Source organism: Glycine soja, chromosome 3, assembly GCF_004193775.1.
Source record: "Glycine soja cultivar W05 chromosome 3, ASM419377v2, whole genome shotgun sequence".
NCBI lineage: Eukaryota > Viridiplantae > Streptophyta > Magnoliopsida > Fabales > Fabaceae > Glycine > Glycine soja.
In genome coordinates, this window is record NC_041004.1 from 8,510,179 (window position 1) to 8,527,463 (window position 17,285).

A 17,285-nucleotide genomic window follows, 5' to 3' on the forward strand; every position below is an offset into this window, starting at 1 on the left:
TTGAATGATTTTAATATTTTAAGTTTTTTTTGACATATCATAAGTATTTTAAATTACTTATCTAAAATATTAACACACCAAGCATTGTGCTATGTTGACAGATACTCATGTTCATGACTAGTAATTAATTTTAAAATTTATATATTTATATTTGCATCATTATATTTTATTATGTATATATTTCATGCATATTTTTATTACTTATATGATCTTATTTATGTTTTATTATTTATAAATAATAAAATACTAATATTTTAATATTAATAATACAATATGTAAATTTATAACATAAATTGAATGTGAATAAATTAATTCTCACTTAATTTACAAGAAATAAAGGTGGCTTAGTGGTTTGGTTTGGTTTGTTTCTTATAGTGACAAGTTACATGTTTAACCCTTCTTTTTGCTTTAAATTTCTAATGATGAATAATTTGTCCATTGTAATTGAAAATAAATAGACTAATCAAATATAATATATTATTTATGACAAACTCAATGTTTTTTTGTCAAGGATACCTTAATAACGTTAACTACTTGACTAAAATGTGCATTAATGACAATTTTAAAATATGGAAGTAAAATATGTAGATATTAGTGACAAGTCTTTTGTGATAAATATTTTTTTCAACACTAATAATAAAATTACAATGACAACTTCCTTTTTTGTCACTATTGTAAATAATATTAGTGACAAAATAAAGTTTAGTCACAAATGATATACTATTAGTGACTACTTTAATTTTTGTCATAATTTTTTAGTCACTAAAAATCACAATTCTTGTAGTGAGTTTTCGTCTAGTTTTCTAATTTTACCCAATTAGATCCTTCATGTCAAGTCTGTTGACTAGATGGGCGAAAGCATCATATGTGGCACCTACAAGTATTTTTTATTTTGTGTACATATAGTGGTTGTTTTTAATCATCACTATATTTATTAACAATTTTCAAAAAATAAGATAAAACTCTGAGAACAAAATTGCCCAACAGGTATGGGTTGTTGGAGCAACGTTTCAAGGTGGAAACCCTGTTGCAACATTCGTTGTCGGAGTTGGCTCTAATTGGAGTCCACAACAAGGTCATAAACGAGGTATGGGTGAATGAAGTGAGGCTGAAAGGCATTGAGAACGTCAGCAACATATGTTCATCATCTTGTATATGATCTAAACCACACTTATCTGATCTCGACAATAATAATGTCTTGAGTTTAGTTTTCGCTCCCACTTAGATTTGATGCTCATTGTGTGTTCAATGAAAAATTTGATCCACTCTTCCACCCATCTCACCCACAACAACCTCACCCACTCAAATTTGATGACTTTCCAAATGATGTTTTTGTCGCGCAGCGGTCGACAACAACGATGTTGCAACCAAAACCTATCTCACCCATAACCACAACATCAACCCATCTCGCCCCACAATCGCCGCATCATGCCTGAAACTCATCTTAGACATGGCTCACATGCTCATATCTGATAGCATACACCGATGCGAGCCTAAAACACATTTCATGTGGTTGATTTGGGTGATCCTTCATTTTTTTTCTTATTCCTTCATTTTGTTCTTTTGATCCCCATTTTGTTTTGCAGTGCATGCGACTGATTTGGGTGTGGTTGGTTTGGGTAGATAGAGCGAAGAGGATGATCAAAGTTTTGCTAGATTTTCCAAAATAATTATAAACATAGTGGCAACTAAAAACTGTCGCTATATGTACACGTCATAGACAAAACAACAATTTTTTTTTATCTCTAAGTGCCACATATGACATTTCTATCAGTCTACTTAACAGACTAAAAAGAAAGGACTCAATTAGGTAAAATTAGAAAACTAAGGGACTCAATTGCATAATTGAAAACTAAGGGACCAAATTGAGTATCTACTTTTTTAACTAGGTTAAATTGTAATTTTGACCTCTATAAATTGAGTGTGGAAAAGGTGTGATAAATTAGTACTATAGGCAAATTAATGAAATATTGATTCCTAAATTTTGCGACAAGACAAATCTATTGTATTTTTTGCACATTCGAAGACTAAATTTGAATTTTTCATCGTTTAAAGACTAATTTATCACCGCCTTACACTTTCAGGGACCAAAATTGGTATATATCCAAAATAAAATTAGGATAAATGCTCACTTTAGTCCTTGCATTTTGCAAGCGCCAACAATTTTGTCGTTATACTATGAAAATGATCATTCTAGTCCATAAATGTGCAAATATACCGACAATTTAATTCGATCATCAAATTATCTTTATTTTTGTTAACATTTTTTGCAATGTGGCATGTGAAGGACGACGTGCCTAATCCACATGATGGAGGTGATCTCCATGTGTCAGGCCAAGTATCTGTAGACCAAGTTGTCAATTCTATCCTTCTGTTTTACCTCTAAAAGTCACCACACAAAGTGACTATTCATCTATCTGCTTCATTTTTTACCTTTGTGAGAGAGAGGCTGAACTCATCCTTGCTAAGTGTGCTCTTTCCCACCCTTTGCATCACTAGTGACCAATAGTGAACCATTTTCCATACATTTTTGTCGGGTCATCGACGACAACCGTTCATTGATTGATGCTCCATTTTTTCTTTTTCTTTTATTTGTTGTATTTGTTTGTTTTGCTAATTGATGACACGGATTTGTTTGGTTTCTTTGTTGTACTTTTTCTAAATCTTTGTTGTTTTCAAGTGCATAAATTGATTTGGACTTTGGAGCATTGAAAATTATTTGGTTAAGAGATTTGTTGATTTTAAGTTAATAATCCTAATTCCTAACTTAAAATTTTGAATTGATTCATATTTGGATTTATAATGAAATTGAAGAAAAAGTTTTCTTCCCGTTGAATATGTGTTTTTAAATTCATATAATTATCATGAATCATTTTTTTGAGTAAGTTATATTTGTTAAAGACCATCTTTTTGTTGCATAAGAACATATTAACATGAAATTATGAAGAACAACTTTCTTCTCCAAATACCCATTATCTTCGTAAATTTAAAAATTAACAATTAATTTTTTTTCTTGACAACTTAGTTCAAAATGCTATTGTTTAATGTGGAGCATCCCTTGCACTCATAGATTTGTCATGTCAACATCAACATGTCAAATACGCACTAAATGTTAACAAAAACAAAGATAACTTGACGGTTAGGTTAAATTGTCAATGCATTTATACATTTGTGAACTAAATTGATCATTTTTACAATATATAAGGATGGAATTGTTAGCAACCGCAAAATGCAAGGACTAAATAGACATTTATTCATAAAATTAAGGAAATACGTGAGTAATTTAGTTTCTATTTTTTTTATTTTTTTCAAAATTGTAAAAAAGAGAGAAGAAAATAGCTATTTTTGGGAAAAAATGAATCACACACGGAATCATGGCTAAACACATGCGTTGTGTCTGCATATTATCATTGGCTAGTAGGGGTGTTCATGGGTACGAGTCACCCACGAACTTGAATTGACCCAAGCTAATCCAAACCGTTTGGATTGAGTCATTTATGCATTTGGGTCAAAACCGATCCAAACCGTTCATGTATGGGTTGAGCCACGAGTTTAGATTTATAAATTCGATCAAAACCAAACTAAACCAATTAAAACCGATCAAAAGTTCTAGAGTTGTTTGATTTAACTTTAAATACTACTAGGATTGAGACTCCAAGTGTTGGGGGATTACTAGTGTTGGACCTTCTTAAGTATTACTTCTTGTTTGTTTCACCTTTTTTTTATTTATTTTTGTTATGTTTACAATACTAATGAATTATATTTTGTTCATTTATTTAGGAAATATGGTTGCAACAAATATGATTGCAACAAAGCTTATTGTAAGAAATTAATTTATAAGAAATATTTGTGATTCAAACTATTATAGTAAATCTCATTGAAAAATATTATATTTTAATTTGTATTAGTCTATTTTAGAATATTATGTTGATGATATTAAATGAATCAATTTTACTACTTTAAAAAATTTGATAATATTATGTTAATTATATTGGACATTTGGATGAATCATGATGGATGAATCATGATATAAATAATAGTTCTAAAAAAAATCAAATTTAAATGAATAAATCGTCGGCTTGTTTTACCTTTTTTATTTATTTTTGTTGTTATGTAACTATGTTTATAATATTAATGAATTATATTTTGTTCATTTATTTAGCAAATATGGTTGCAACAAATCTGGTTATAGTATATATGATTACAACAAAGCTTATTGTAAGAAATTAATTTATAAGAAATATTTGTGATTCAGACTATTATAATAAATTTCATTGAAGAATATTATATTTTAATTTATATTAGTCTATTTTAGAATATTATGTTGATGATATTAAATGAATCAATTTTACTATCCTAAAAAATTTGATAATATTATCTTAATTATATTGGATATTTGAATAAATCATGCTATAAAATAATAGTTTAAAAAAATCAAATTTAAATAAATAAATTGTGAACCTGAATCAAATCAAATCGTTCCTAAATAAATTGAATTGAATTAAATTAAAAAAATTATAAAAAATCAAACGATAAAATTTAATTGAGTTAAATCTTAAATGTAATCGAAACCAACCCAAGAGCATCCTTATTTGCCCCAAAATTCCAAAACGAAATCAAATCACTATTAACAGAAGAATGCTTAAACAGCTAAACAGTATATTAGCTTCACCTGCTATTCAATTTTCTGTCACTCATTGTCACTAACAAATGGATATAGCTATCTTCTCTCCATCATCCCTCTTCTCTGAAGATGACATTCCTACTCGTAATCTCTCTCTCTCTCTCTCTCTCTCTCTCTCTTCATAGTCATTTATATGTTTTGAGACAATTTGGGTTTGTGAATGCAGGCGAGGAAGATGCAGACTCTCAAGAAAGCTATGTTGAGAGGAAGCACCAGTTTCCTGGGATGGTAAAGTTTCCTTCTTTAATATCATAATTGGCTGCTTAAGCAAATTCATCATGTGGGTTTTAATTGGGGTATTATTTGAAGGCTTTTTGGCTAAAGTATTTTGCGCTTTAGGAAGCTGAATTTGCAATTTAGATATTTTTTTTATTGGGTTGGTTGCTATGAGAGTCTTGGTGCTGGAGCAGCTGTGAGCTTTGTAATGGTGCTGAGGTAGTGTTGTCTCATGGGAATGCTGTGTGGTTTGTGATGGAAAGGTCAAAATTTGACCGAAGTGCCTAACTGTTTGGAAGAGGAAAATGTTGAAAGCTTAGGGTCTTAGAAAGAAATTATATCTTTTAGGAAGATCTTAGTGTTATACGATTTTTTGGGCAACCTATGTATTGCTTCAGAAAGATTGGGTTTGCTTGTTTGGGATGAAAACAAGAGAAGGAAGGATTAATATTTGCTTGGTTTATTGTTTAGGGGGAGTCAGGCATGGTGTGTAAGTTGAAGTGACTCTTTATGGTTAAAAATCTTCTCGAGTTTGGTTTGACAAGTTTAGTTATTGTGCAGAAAATAGAAATTTTATATGATTTCGTGAGAAGCTAATCGTTTAGTTATCTTATTGACACATATTCAGTAGATGCATTTATCTGGTTGTTTATGTGGATGATATATATATATATATATATATATATATATTAGTTATTACATATGATGATCACAAGGGAATATTTGAATTGAAGAATTATTTGTTTTGCACTTTCAAACCAAAGACCTGGGAAAATTAAAATACGTCCTTGGTCATGAGGTGGCTTAGTCAAGGAATGGCATTGCGATTGCAAAAAAAGATTTGCTTTGGATATATTGGAGTAAACTTGCATGATAAATTGTAAACCAACTAATACTCCCAATGGATCCTCTTATTTAGTAGATCCAAGCAGCAAATTTTTGATGGATCAGAGGAAAGACAGGTATAGGAAGTGGATTTGGAGTTGGGACCTTAGAAGCTAAACTATCATACAAGATCCAGCTCATATATATATATATATATATATATATATATATATATATATATACATACATACATATATTGCACTTAGTGTGGTGATTTCATACTATCACCTTGGGGGTGTTTGTTTCATGGATACTTTTTTTTTATTCCCGGGAATATGAGGTTGGAAAAATTTATTCCCATGCTTGTTATGAGGTAATAAAATAATTATTGTCGAATATACAACATATTTTTTTAAATACTTGGGAATAACATTCCCATTTTATATTCCCAGGAAAAAATATTCCCAGGATTAAAGAAATAATTTGTGAAACTAATGCCCCCCCTGTGTTAATCACAGTAATACTGTGATCCAAAATTTATGATACATTAATAATGCTTTGGGTCAAAGGATGTTTTATGAAGACAAAGGAAACATGTTGTGGAGCATTCAGACACAACCGGGTTAGTTTCCCCATTGATAGGTGATCTACAGTCTACTACATAGTATAGCTTTTATGATTTGGTTCTCTAAGGTCTGTATAATGTTCACCCCACTGTTTCTTGCTGGTTAATGTTTCACTGCAACGAGTGGGCCTAACTATTAAATCAAATGATTTGACATGGTATTAAATTTCAGTTTATCTCTACTGTACTTTGTGTGTTTGCCTGTCTATTTATGTTGAGCCAATAGCTTTTGTTGTTTCTGTTGAGATGGTCATTTTGGCAATCATATTTTTGCTGCTAGACATGCTAGTTTTATGTTAGTTCCCTTTATATGACTTAAATCATTTCCAAACTTACTAATTCTGTCCATGTTTGAGGTTTTAAGAGCATTAACTTGTATTGTACTGGTCTGAGTTGCTCGATGCCATTATCTTTTGTGCAGGAGTTGGTTATTCGAGAATTTTCCTTTCATCAACTGAATGCTAATTTACTCTGGCCAGGGACATTTGCATTTGCAGAATGGTTAGTTCAGCACAGGTCATGCATTGAAGGACGGCGTGCCATTGAGTTGGGGAGGTATATAAATTACTTGTACATTAATTTATGTCTAAGCTATAGTTATTATTACTTATTTGCGAAGGGTGGAAGTTTTGCTCAAAATTTTCAATGTGAAGGGATCTTAACTTGAGCCTATGATTGCGTCCAGCTACACATCTATCAATAATCGCTGTTGGTTGTACATTTCGTTTCTGTGACAAGCATACTTAACTGTATTTCTTATGAAAATGTATCACCATGTCTTTTGATCTCACATTTTAGACAATTGATTTCTTTTTTGCTTTGCTCATGTTGCATCCAATTTCAGTGGCACAGGTGCTTTGGCCATATTTCTTCGAAAATCTTACAATCTTGATATTACAACTTCAGACTATGATGACCAAGAAATAGAGAAGAACATAGCTCACAACTGCAGGGCAAATGAAATACCTATCGTTCCTCACATAAAACGTGAGTCTTCTTTCAATTGATCTAGCTGTCTTTTGCTTTTTAGTTAGCTGTTGAGAAGGGTTTAAAAGTGGAGATTCTGTGTTTTCTGGCTGGTTAAGTAGCCTTTATGATTGTACTTTAAAATCTTTTATGCCATAAAACAATTTTATATTTGAGCCTTATTTGTTGCTTAGTTAACAAACCTTGCTTCCTTTGAGTGATTTGATCCGCTTGCTACCTGTATTACTCTCTAGAGCTCAAAAGATTTATTGTCTTTGCTAAGGTAGCTTCTTTGAAACTCGTTCCTTCTTCCCGTCTACTTTTGAGTGCATCATGACATTCATGCTATGCTCCCAGTCCCAGTTGGTCACTCTTCTATTCAGGCTGCTCAGTACTCAGGACCTGTCTCACCTCCTTTCTTGCTCATATATCAATGAGGCAATGACAATCACATCTCAAACCTGTTGATAGACCTAGTTGATTAGCCAAATCTCCCTGTTACCAATTCAGTTCCCAGACTTCATTCTCATCTTAGTGAAAATCTCCTGCTCCACCTCCTGCCCTAAAACTGACTAGAACTGACTATAGCATTGCACAATATCAAGTCTACTTATAGACCTCTAACTTTGTCTGTCATTTGAATTATCACCATTTATCTTGTTTTTAATATATCTGTATTTTCTTTGCTTGGCTCCTGACAAAACAACTATTGGTTGTCATGGGTCTATACTATCAGTATGGGCCCCAATGGGAAAGTTGATGGTTAATGACCAAAGGATTTTAGCAAATATTCAATCATGACTTTTTCACCAAGGGGAAGCTTGCTTTTATTTGTCTCTTCTTGTCGTGACTGCTCTTCATCAGTGGCCCTATTGTTTGTTAGACATTAAAAATGCCTTTTTATATGGTGAATTACATGAAAAGGTTTACATGCAATAGCCTTTTTTTTCTACTGCACAGAGTGCACTTGGCTTAGTCCGCCACCTGCGGCACTCTCTCTTGCCTAAAACAAACTCCCATGCTTGGTTTGGAAGACTCAATTCACTCACTTGGCATTTCCCAAGACTCAGTAAGAACTTTAGGCTTTCTGTGTTATTCCACCACTCTTGGAGTCTTGGCCATTGTCTTGGTTTTTTGTGTCTGTTAGAAAATATGTAATTAATGTCTAGGACTCTAGGTTCATTTATAGGCTAACAAAATCATGTTATTACATCAAGAAGGATAACTTTAATCTTTGGACTTATCTTTTAGTCTATATAATTTAGATCTACTGTGTAGTTTAGACACGGAATTTATGATGTCTCTTGTGAGATATCTGCGAACTTGAGGGGGATGTTAGAATTAAAAACATGCATTAGTTGTTAGAAATAAGCACATGTAAAATGAGTAGTTTTAGCTGTTACTGACTTGTAGGTGATTATAAATTTATAATTAATATTGTACACAAATTAAATTAAATTGAATTTATGCATATGTGACTGATTAGTCTCAAATATGCTTCCTCTAATTCCACATCATTTTACGTGTTCTTTGCATTACTATTGATTCTATAATTAATTTCTCTTCTCCAAATACTAAATGTGCTTGTATTTCAGACACCTGGGGAGACAAGTTTCCAAATTCTGACCCTGACTGGGACCTGATCATTGCAAGTGATATCCTATTATGTAAGATTATTATTGTTTACTATCTTGGTTAGCCATTTTTCCTTTTTTAAAAAACTGAATATGAGTTCATAGTAACTAATGCAATGCATCCATTAAGGAATAGCATGCCATTGTTAATGGTTTGTAAAGTAAAACTACCAGTATTTCTTGCAGATGGAAATGTATAAAGATACTAGAAGAATTAAAAAGCTAGTTCTCGTGTTCCCATTGGAATGCATTAGTTCTCTGCTGAGTTGGTATCACTTTAAGTGGTGATGGAGAATAACATCAAAGTGACTAGCCTAGTTTCACTATTCATTTTTTTCTGCAATGATTTAAGTTGCAATGTCCATCTATTTTGAGCTCTGTGACTTGTTGGTTATTGTTTCTTGGAATGCCAAGATTTGTAATTTCAATCTCAGATTGATCTGATCTGTGAAGGATTGTTGTGAATGGAGTGAACTAGTACTTTGTCCTTTTATTTCCAGATTCTAATTCTCACTAATAATCTGTTTTGGTTAAAAGTAAAAAATGATGCATTTAAATTATTATACTTGTTTAATGAATATTAAATATGTCATTTAATTTCATCATCTTGTTATATTTAATTGGATCTATGAAGATTTTGGTCTTTAACCAAACTGAATGACATGTGATTTATATAACCTCCTCACCTAGTGTGATAAGGCTTTTGTTGTTGTAATATTCAATTGAATATAGTTTTTTGTTTGTGAATTGTAATAACCTAAACGATTTTTTTTTTGTTAAATTCAAGGAGCGGATGGTGTCCGGTCACGGTCACATGTCCACTTGACAATGTTCTGGGAAATGTTTTAATTTGTGTTTCTGATCTTGTCTTATGGATTTCTTTCCTCTTGATCGTCGTTCCTAGAGAAAAGAGATTATTACATATGCATATAGTCCCTAATATCTCTCAAATCTTAAATATTTGTAGATGTGAAACAGTATGCAAATTTGATTCAGACCATTTCCTTTCTTCTCAATTGTTACAAGCCGCAAGAGAGAAGAGCAGTTTCTCCAACTGGAAATGATGAGAATGATGGTATTGTGTTATAGACCCTTTTAACCAACATGCTTTAGCTACTCAAGTTTACATATTTTCTGAATCTTGTGCTGGCAGGAGATGTAGTGTTGCCGCGGCCAGCCTTTTTAATGAGCTGGAGACGCAGAATCGGGAAGGAAGATGAATTGCTTTTCTTCAATGGTTGTGAGAAAGCTGGTCTAAAAGTGAAGCATATTGGATCCCGTGTATATTGCATCAATTCCATAGAGAATGAGATATCAGAAACAAAAGGTTGATTAATGAAATTAGTATTCAAGCATGCATGGGAGGAGAAAGAAGTGTAAACTAGAAGGTTGGTCCATTAATAGAGTTTCTTCTGGTCATAGTTATAGCTTCTATAGAGTAATTTGCAGCTCCTGGATCCTACTTGATAACACGCATACCTACTATAAAACTTTTCATCAATTTGAGCCGAGAGCAACTGTGCTACAATTTCTGACTTGTTTTTATTTTCTTATTAGTTGTTACATCACTGAAATTCATTTCTTGATTTTGGTTGTCACCATAAAGATCATGTTTTATTTTCTTTAGTTGTTACATCACTGAAATTTAAATCTTGGTTTTGCTTGTCACTGTCAAGATCATGTGACCTTATAGAGATCTCTTGGCCTAGTAATTCAAGGTTGATACATTTGTTCGAACCATGGATCACTTAGTAAAAGAATAAAAGAAGCTGCTACCACTTATACTAACCGTTGTTGGTACCATCTTTTAAAGTTATTGATACTAACTTTAGTACTTTACCATTAATTTCAAATATCATGAGATACAGAATCTTTGGACTAATCACTCTTTTGCAGTGACTTGTTTTTGCTATGTTTTGTAAGCATTTTCAGTTATTTTTATTTTTTTTACCAGTGAAAAAAATTGTTTGATTTCATTAGATATTTGGTAAGTAATTTTTTGGGTAAAATATGTTTTTTTTCCTAAACTTTTTCAAATTTATGGTTTTAATTCCTGAACTTTTCGAAGACTGATTAAAATCCTCTAACTTTCTTTTTTGGTAATAGCTTTTAGTCCTTTTTGTCTATGGGAGGATCCAAGCTCTGAGCTGATTCACAAATCAAACTTATCACCTTTTATGTTGTAAAAGATTGGTATTCAATAATGATACATAATACTTTTTTTGTCTAGATCATCTATGCTAGCAATACTTTTTTTTTTGTCTATATCAAATTTGAATCTGCGGATCATGTTTGATTTGGATAGGATTATTATGATCGACAATTTTCTTCTCCCAAGTGGGTAAACTAGAACAATTAATCCTATGGACAACAAAGTGATTGAATGGATTATTATAAAGTGGGATGTTGAAATTAATTGATTATAAAACTTTAATTAATGATTCTCTTGTCCAAAAAGTTAGAAATCAAATTTATTATATTAAACTAGAACTTAAATATAAAATTTATCTAAGGTTCCAAATATTCTAGCACGACTCTGGTATTACGCCTTGATTATAAGTTAGTTGTTACATGTCTATATTCTTAAAATACATTTGGTCTTCAAGAATAGGTTTGCGGCCAATAACCCAATGGAATGTGTGGTGTATCTTGGTTGCTTTTGATGAGTGACTTTGATGGTGACACTTGTAGAGATTTTGACATTCAAGTTGTAGTGTGTATGGAAAAGTAGTGAAAATGAGTTAAGGCCCAAACCTGAGTAGAGAGTTCTTATATATAGGCACATTTGGCGAAAAAACTGTTAGGTTCGTTATATGTGGGAACACGTGATCATATGTCTAAGTATTCGATTACTCAAGTCTAAGTATTACTCTTATACTGATATTTTTGGGTTAAGTCTAGATGTCGATTTTAGCTATTAAACTCGATGCCCTTTGAAGCGGTTTGCCTTTTAGCCCAAATTAAATAGAAAGAGCTGAGGTGATGTACATAATAATTGCCCTAACTCTGTATTACTTAGAATAAACATTGTTCACTTAAGGATTAAGGTGGATATTTCCCAAAGTCAGTCTCCAAGTAGGTTGTTCCTAAGTCAGTATTGCTTAGACTAACCAGTGCTGACTTGAGATTAAAACAAATATTTATTTCATAATAGTTACCCCAAGTTATTATTCTAAGTTATTATTATTTAGAATAAGCAATGTTGACTTAAGGATTAAAACAAATATTACCTCCATAACAGTTATCAATAAAATTACCTGGTGACCTAAAAAATATTGAGCGCATTTCACAAACAAATGCTTCAATAGTCAATGTACTTCTAATTTATTCATGTAAGAGCATTTCTAATTTCTTAAGCCACTCAACGATATTGGGATCATTTAGAACATGTCAGAAGAAAAAAAGAGGGGAACAAGTTATTTGTAGAGATTGAATTGGCTAGTGAGACAAGTTATAGATCAACATATATCTTTGAATGGAAAGGAGGAAGCTTCACAGAAGCTGCAAAGGTGTTGAGAAACACATGTACGTGGGGGCATGCTATCGTTTGCAGGTGAAAACTAATTACTGTGGCTGTTGGGTGTGTTGAAGCTAGGGTGAGGGTTATATAAATGAAGCAGATTGGGATTGGAGTGCAATCATAAATTTCCAGGTAATATGCTTTTGGAGGGAAAGTGATAATTTGGTAGGTGTGAAGCTGAGATATATTAGCCTATCCAAAAAATTTCTTTGGTGGAGGCAAAGAAATAGTCTATAATATTAATTTGGTAAGTGTGAAGCTGAAATATATTAGCCTATCCAAAAAATTTTCTTTGGTGGAGGTAAAGAAATAGTCTATAATATTAATTTGGTAAGTGTAAAGCTGAGATATATTAGCCTATCCAAAAAATTTTCTTTAGTGGAGGCAAAGAAATAGTCTATAATATTTTTAGATGAAAAATATTATAAATTTTTGTTAAATACATAATTTTAAATCCAGAGGATTGATACAGTAATGATGTAAAGTTCCGTTGCGTTCATGTGAGTGAGAACAATTTATTTATTTTGTACCAATGATGATCATATATTGCGAGTAAAATTAGTCTCTGACTCAGTGTGTTAGAGGATATTTATGATTTCTAACATATAACAAAAAAAATACATAAATTCATAATAAAAAAACCCAAAATACCTTAGATTTTACGAATTTAAAAGGATAAAATAAATAAAATTAATACAAATGTATTTTCTATTTTCTCTTTTTTAATTTCTTAATTCCTTTTCTTTAAAAAATATTTTATGAGAGTAATACCTATTTTTTTTATAGGAGCAAAAACAATAATTATTTGATATATTCATATAAACAATTACCCCATAACTATGTAAGTGCATCCGTCCCTGCCTGCATTGATAAGGACACAGCAACAAATTAAAGGACACAGATGTTATTTGTCTCTGATTAGCATGTGAACCTTTGCCTACTTCATTATGAAGAAATGGACAGAATAGAACAATGCCCCAAAATAGTAAGACATTGTACGTGTCTAAGCTGTCACCTGGCGATGGCTTTATTTTCATGGAATGAAAATGAAATTTCTGGTGGGATATTTTCAAATGAATTATATATGTAGCCTAGCTTTGATGGGTTCGATCAAATGAAGCTCACCATTAGAGCTCAATAATCCCTCTATGATCCCAACAAGAAAATAAGTGTCACTAAAAAGGACAGACACAATTTTAGGATCCTTAGACGATTACACATATCCCTTGAATTGTTCTATCATGACTTATATTGTGTTTTTGTTGGTAAGGAAAGAAATTAAATGAATAAAGTTGTATGAGAAAATTAGGAAAAAGAATGAAAATAAGTGAAATAGAGTATATAGAAAAACAATGAAAGTATGATGATTTGGTTGAAGTTAAATACAGCAGAAAAGAGAAAAAATATTTAAATTAAAATTGTTTAGTAGATTAAAAATGAAAAATAAGAGAACTTTATATTAGATAAAAATATAATTTTATTATAATTATTTATTGTTAATGTCATTCTTATTTATTATTTTTATTTATATTATTAATTATTATTATTATTATTATTATTATTATTATTTAATAAAACATGAGGTAAAAGAAGAAGAAAAAAGCGTTGAAAGGTAGTGGTAGACTGGTAGTTGTTTTCACAACACTTTTATCTCATTTTTGCAACCAAATAATATTTTGTGGGACTCATTTTTTTAACTTCTATATCACTTTGTCTAATCAAACAACTTTACTCACATCTTTCACTTTCATTTCTCACTCTCTCGCCCGAATTAAAAACTGCGTTTCTCTAATGTCATACTTGAATTATTTTTTTTTTAAAATACTTTAAGTGTGTTTGGACGGAGAAATTTAAAATTCTGAGATATTTTAAATTTTAAGAATTTTAAATACTTCAATTGAAATTCTTTTATTTTTAAAATTTTGTATTTGGATAAAAAAAATTAAAATTATGAGGATGAAAAAAAAATGAATGAAAAAAAGAGAAGATATGATTGGTGTGCTAGTTATATGTGTTCCTGTATGTTCATACCCGATCGATATTTTAGGAGGTGAGACGTGTTTCTTGAAGAAGAAGACTGTAAGAAGAGAATTTCAATTCCTCACATTTTAGAAGGAAATTGAAATTCCATATTTTTACTTATTTAAAATTCCAAAATTTTAAATTCTTCATAAAAAACATCCAAACAATGAATTCTAAATTACAGAAATTCAAATTTTCTGATAAATTACTTTCCTTAGTTAAAATTCTCTATCCAAACGCATTGTTAGAGTGCGTTTGGATAAAAAAATTTAATTGAGAAAAATAATTTATTAGAGAATTTAAATTTTTTAATCTAAAATTCATTGTTTGACTATTTTTTTATGAAAAATTTAAATTTTTGAAATTTTAAAACATAATTTTAAATAACTAAAAATGTGTAATTTTAATTTTCTTCTAAAAAATGAGAAATTAAAATTCTCTTCTTGATAGGAGAACCTTTCAAAATGTTCTTGTATTTCCTTTATAATCTTCATCCTCTCTTTCACCTAAAAGTTTTCGAAATTCTGTTCTCGAACTCACGACTCTTCCCTCACGCTGATGATGATGATCCTATTCTTCAAGAAATAACGTTTGAGTTCGCGGAACGTCGATCGAGTGCGGGCGTAGGGGACACGTAGAACTGCACCCGCTAGTCAGGGGAGCAGCCTATCACGCGATAGAGGTGTTCACCGACGCAGAGAGCCTGGGCCTGAATGCTGTGGTCGAATATGATGGTGTATGTCGTCGTGTCCCGGTTTTCCTACGACTCCTTCCCCATATAATATTGTTCTCTTTGGAAGCACACCAACTATATCTTCTCTTCTCTTTGCATTCATTTTTTTTCATCCTCACAATTTTAATTTTTTTTATCCAAACACAAAATTTTAAAAATAATTTTTTTTAATTGAAATATTTAAAATTCTTAAAATTTTAAATTTGTCTGAATTTTAAATTCTCTCGTCCAAATACACCGTCAAGAATTCCAATACACAATAATGAATTTCAACGCATCAAATAAAAAGAAAAATCATTACTTTTAGAATAAAATGAATGTAAGAAAAGTGTTGCACCAGGATGTGGAGCTTATCCTTTTAACAAAATGTCGTATTATTAAGAAAAACTAATATGATGAGAGTAATTAAGATGAAAAAAGTTTCAATCAGGTGATAAAAATATATATTTGACCACAGTTTGTGGAATTTTGAAAATTGAGAGAATGAATGTCATTATTTTAAAATGGGGACTAAAATTATAAATTAGGTAAAATAGGAGACTAAAATAATATTTTAGTCTTAAATTTGTTAAATAATTTATATAAATAATAAAAAGTGTAATTTTTATTTAAAAATTATATTATTTTGCTTCATATGAATTAATTTTGCCCCAAAAAATAACACATATAACATGTCCTGTTTTATTTTATAAATTCTCAAATCTTACTATTTTAATCCCTAAAATTTATGTCTTTCCTAAATAGATACCTTAAAATTTAATTTTGTTCCAATTAAGTCTTAAACTTTATCCTTTCACAGATAAACACCATAAAATTTAATTATATTTTTAAGTAATCTTTAAATTTTACTTTTTTATTTTTACAGATAGACACTTGAACAATTGATCTTAAAATTTATCTTTTTAATGAAAAATAATTCTTTCTATAAAATTGGGATAGACTTAAATTGGTGCTGGTCCTAAGGATTATTTGGAGGTACAATCACATTAGTTCAGACTAAAAACAACCAAAAAAAAAAATACTTTAACTTCACAAGGAAAAAAATTAATTCCTTTTGATAATTATTTAATTTTGTCTATTTTTTTAAAAAATCCTCAATTCTTAATTATAAGTTATACAAGAATTAAAGTTAACAAAGTTTTATTTTTTATTTTTAAAAAACTATTCGCAGTAATATTTTGTACTTGTACGAGGTTTATTTTACTGTGCATTTTCACAAACTTTCACCTCATTCTTGGGTGAAAGTGTAGTCAGTGGCCCATGTAATTTTTAAAACTTTCACCTACAAATCACTGTGCAACATGAGGACCACTTTCAACCCTCTTTTTAACATTTATCCCCTATATTTACCTGAACCGAACACAACTTTAGTTTTTCTTAGTTTTTGATATAAAATTATATGGCATTTTTTAATTTAGTTTTAAATCTAGTTTTAGTATTTAATTTAATTTCTAAATTTTAGTTTTATTATTTCCATTACATTTAATTTTTACAATGAAAATTATTTTTTTATTAGTAGTTTCTATAAAAAAACTAGAATTTTTTTTTAAAATATTTGTTTCTAAATTTCTTATATTTTTTTAAAACATTTTAAGTTTTGTATATGGTTTGTAGTATTTTATCAATTAATATTATTTAGTTAATAAATTTTTGTCCTTCCAAATTTATATAATATTATTATATTAAATCAATTAATTTTTCTATTCTTCAATAATTAATTTTGCGAAAAAAGTTCACATTTTTTAAAATAACAGAAGTCGGTACTGAATTTAATTTAAGACTTCTATATAGAAGAAGAAGATGAAGAAGTCTAAATGTCTAATGCATGAAACTACAACCAGTAAAATTAACGACAAAATAAAATTAAGGATCCTCCAGACTGAAACCAATAATTAATCTTACACGGTCTGCATATACACCCAAATCACTATTAAATAAGCTGTTCCTCAAATCAATATGTCCGGAGAGTTACTTAATTGTTGCGAGTCTTGTTGGCTCTAACTTTTTGATCAAAGCATGATCCTTGGGAGTTAATAAAAAAGACTTGAACATAAGGTAAA

General features: G+C 30.3%; 1 protein-coding gene across 1 annotated transcript; it reads left to right on the forward strand.

Moving 5' to 3' along the window:
* Positions 1–4,608: 4,608 nt before the first annotated feature.
* Positions 4,609–10,640, forward strand: LOC114406131 (EEF1A lysine methyltransferase 3). Its single transcript, XM_028368715.1, has 7 exons — positions 4,609–4,768; positions 4,851–4,912; positions 6,772–6,905; positions 7,195–7,337; positions 8,912–8,983; positions 9,918–10,025; positions 10,104–10,640. The coding sequence occupies exons 1-7, from the start codon at positions 4,711–4,713 to the stop codon at positions 10,280–10,282; spliced, it is 756 nt and encodes a 251-aa protein (XP_028224516.1). The 5' UTR covers positions 4,609–4,710; the 3' UTR covers positions 10,283–10,640.
* Positions 10,641–17,285: the final 6,645 nt, after the last annotated feature.

Coding starts and splice junctions, on each gene's coding strand:
- LOC114406131 (XM_028368715.1), top strand. CDS start 4,711: ATGGATATAGCTATCTTCTCTCCATCATCCCTCTTCTCTGAAGATGAC. Junction 4,913..6,771: donor AGCACCAGTTTCCTGGGATG/GTAAAGTTTCCT, acceptor TCTTTTGTGCAG/GAGTTGGTTATTCGAGAATT. Junction 8,984..9,917: donor TGCAAGTGATATCCTATTAT/GTAAGATTATTA, acceptor AAATATTTGTAG/ATGTGAAACAGTATGCAAAT.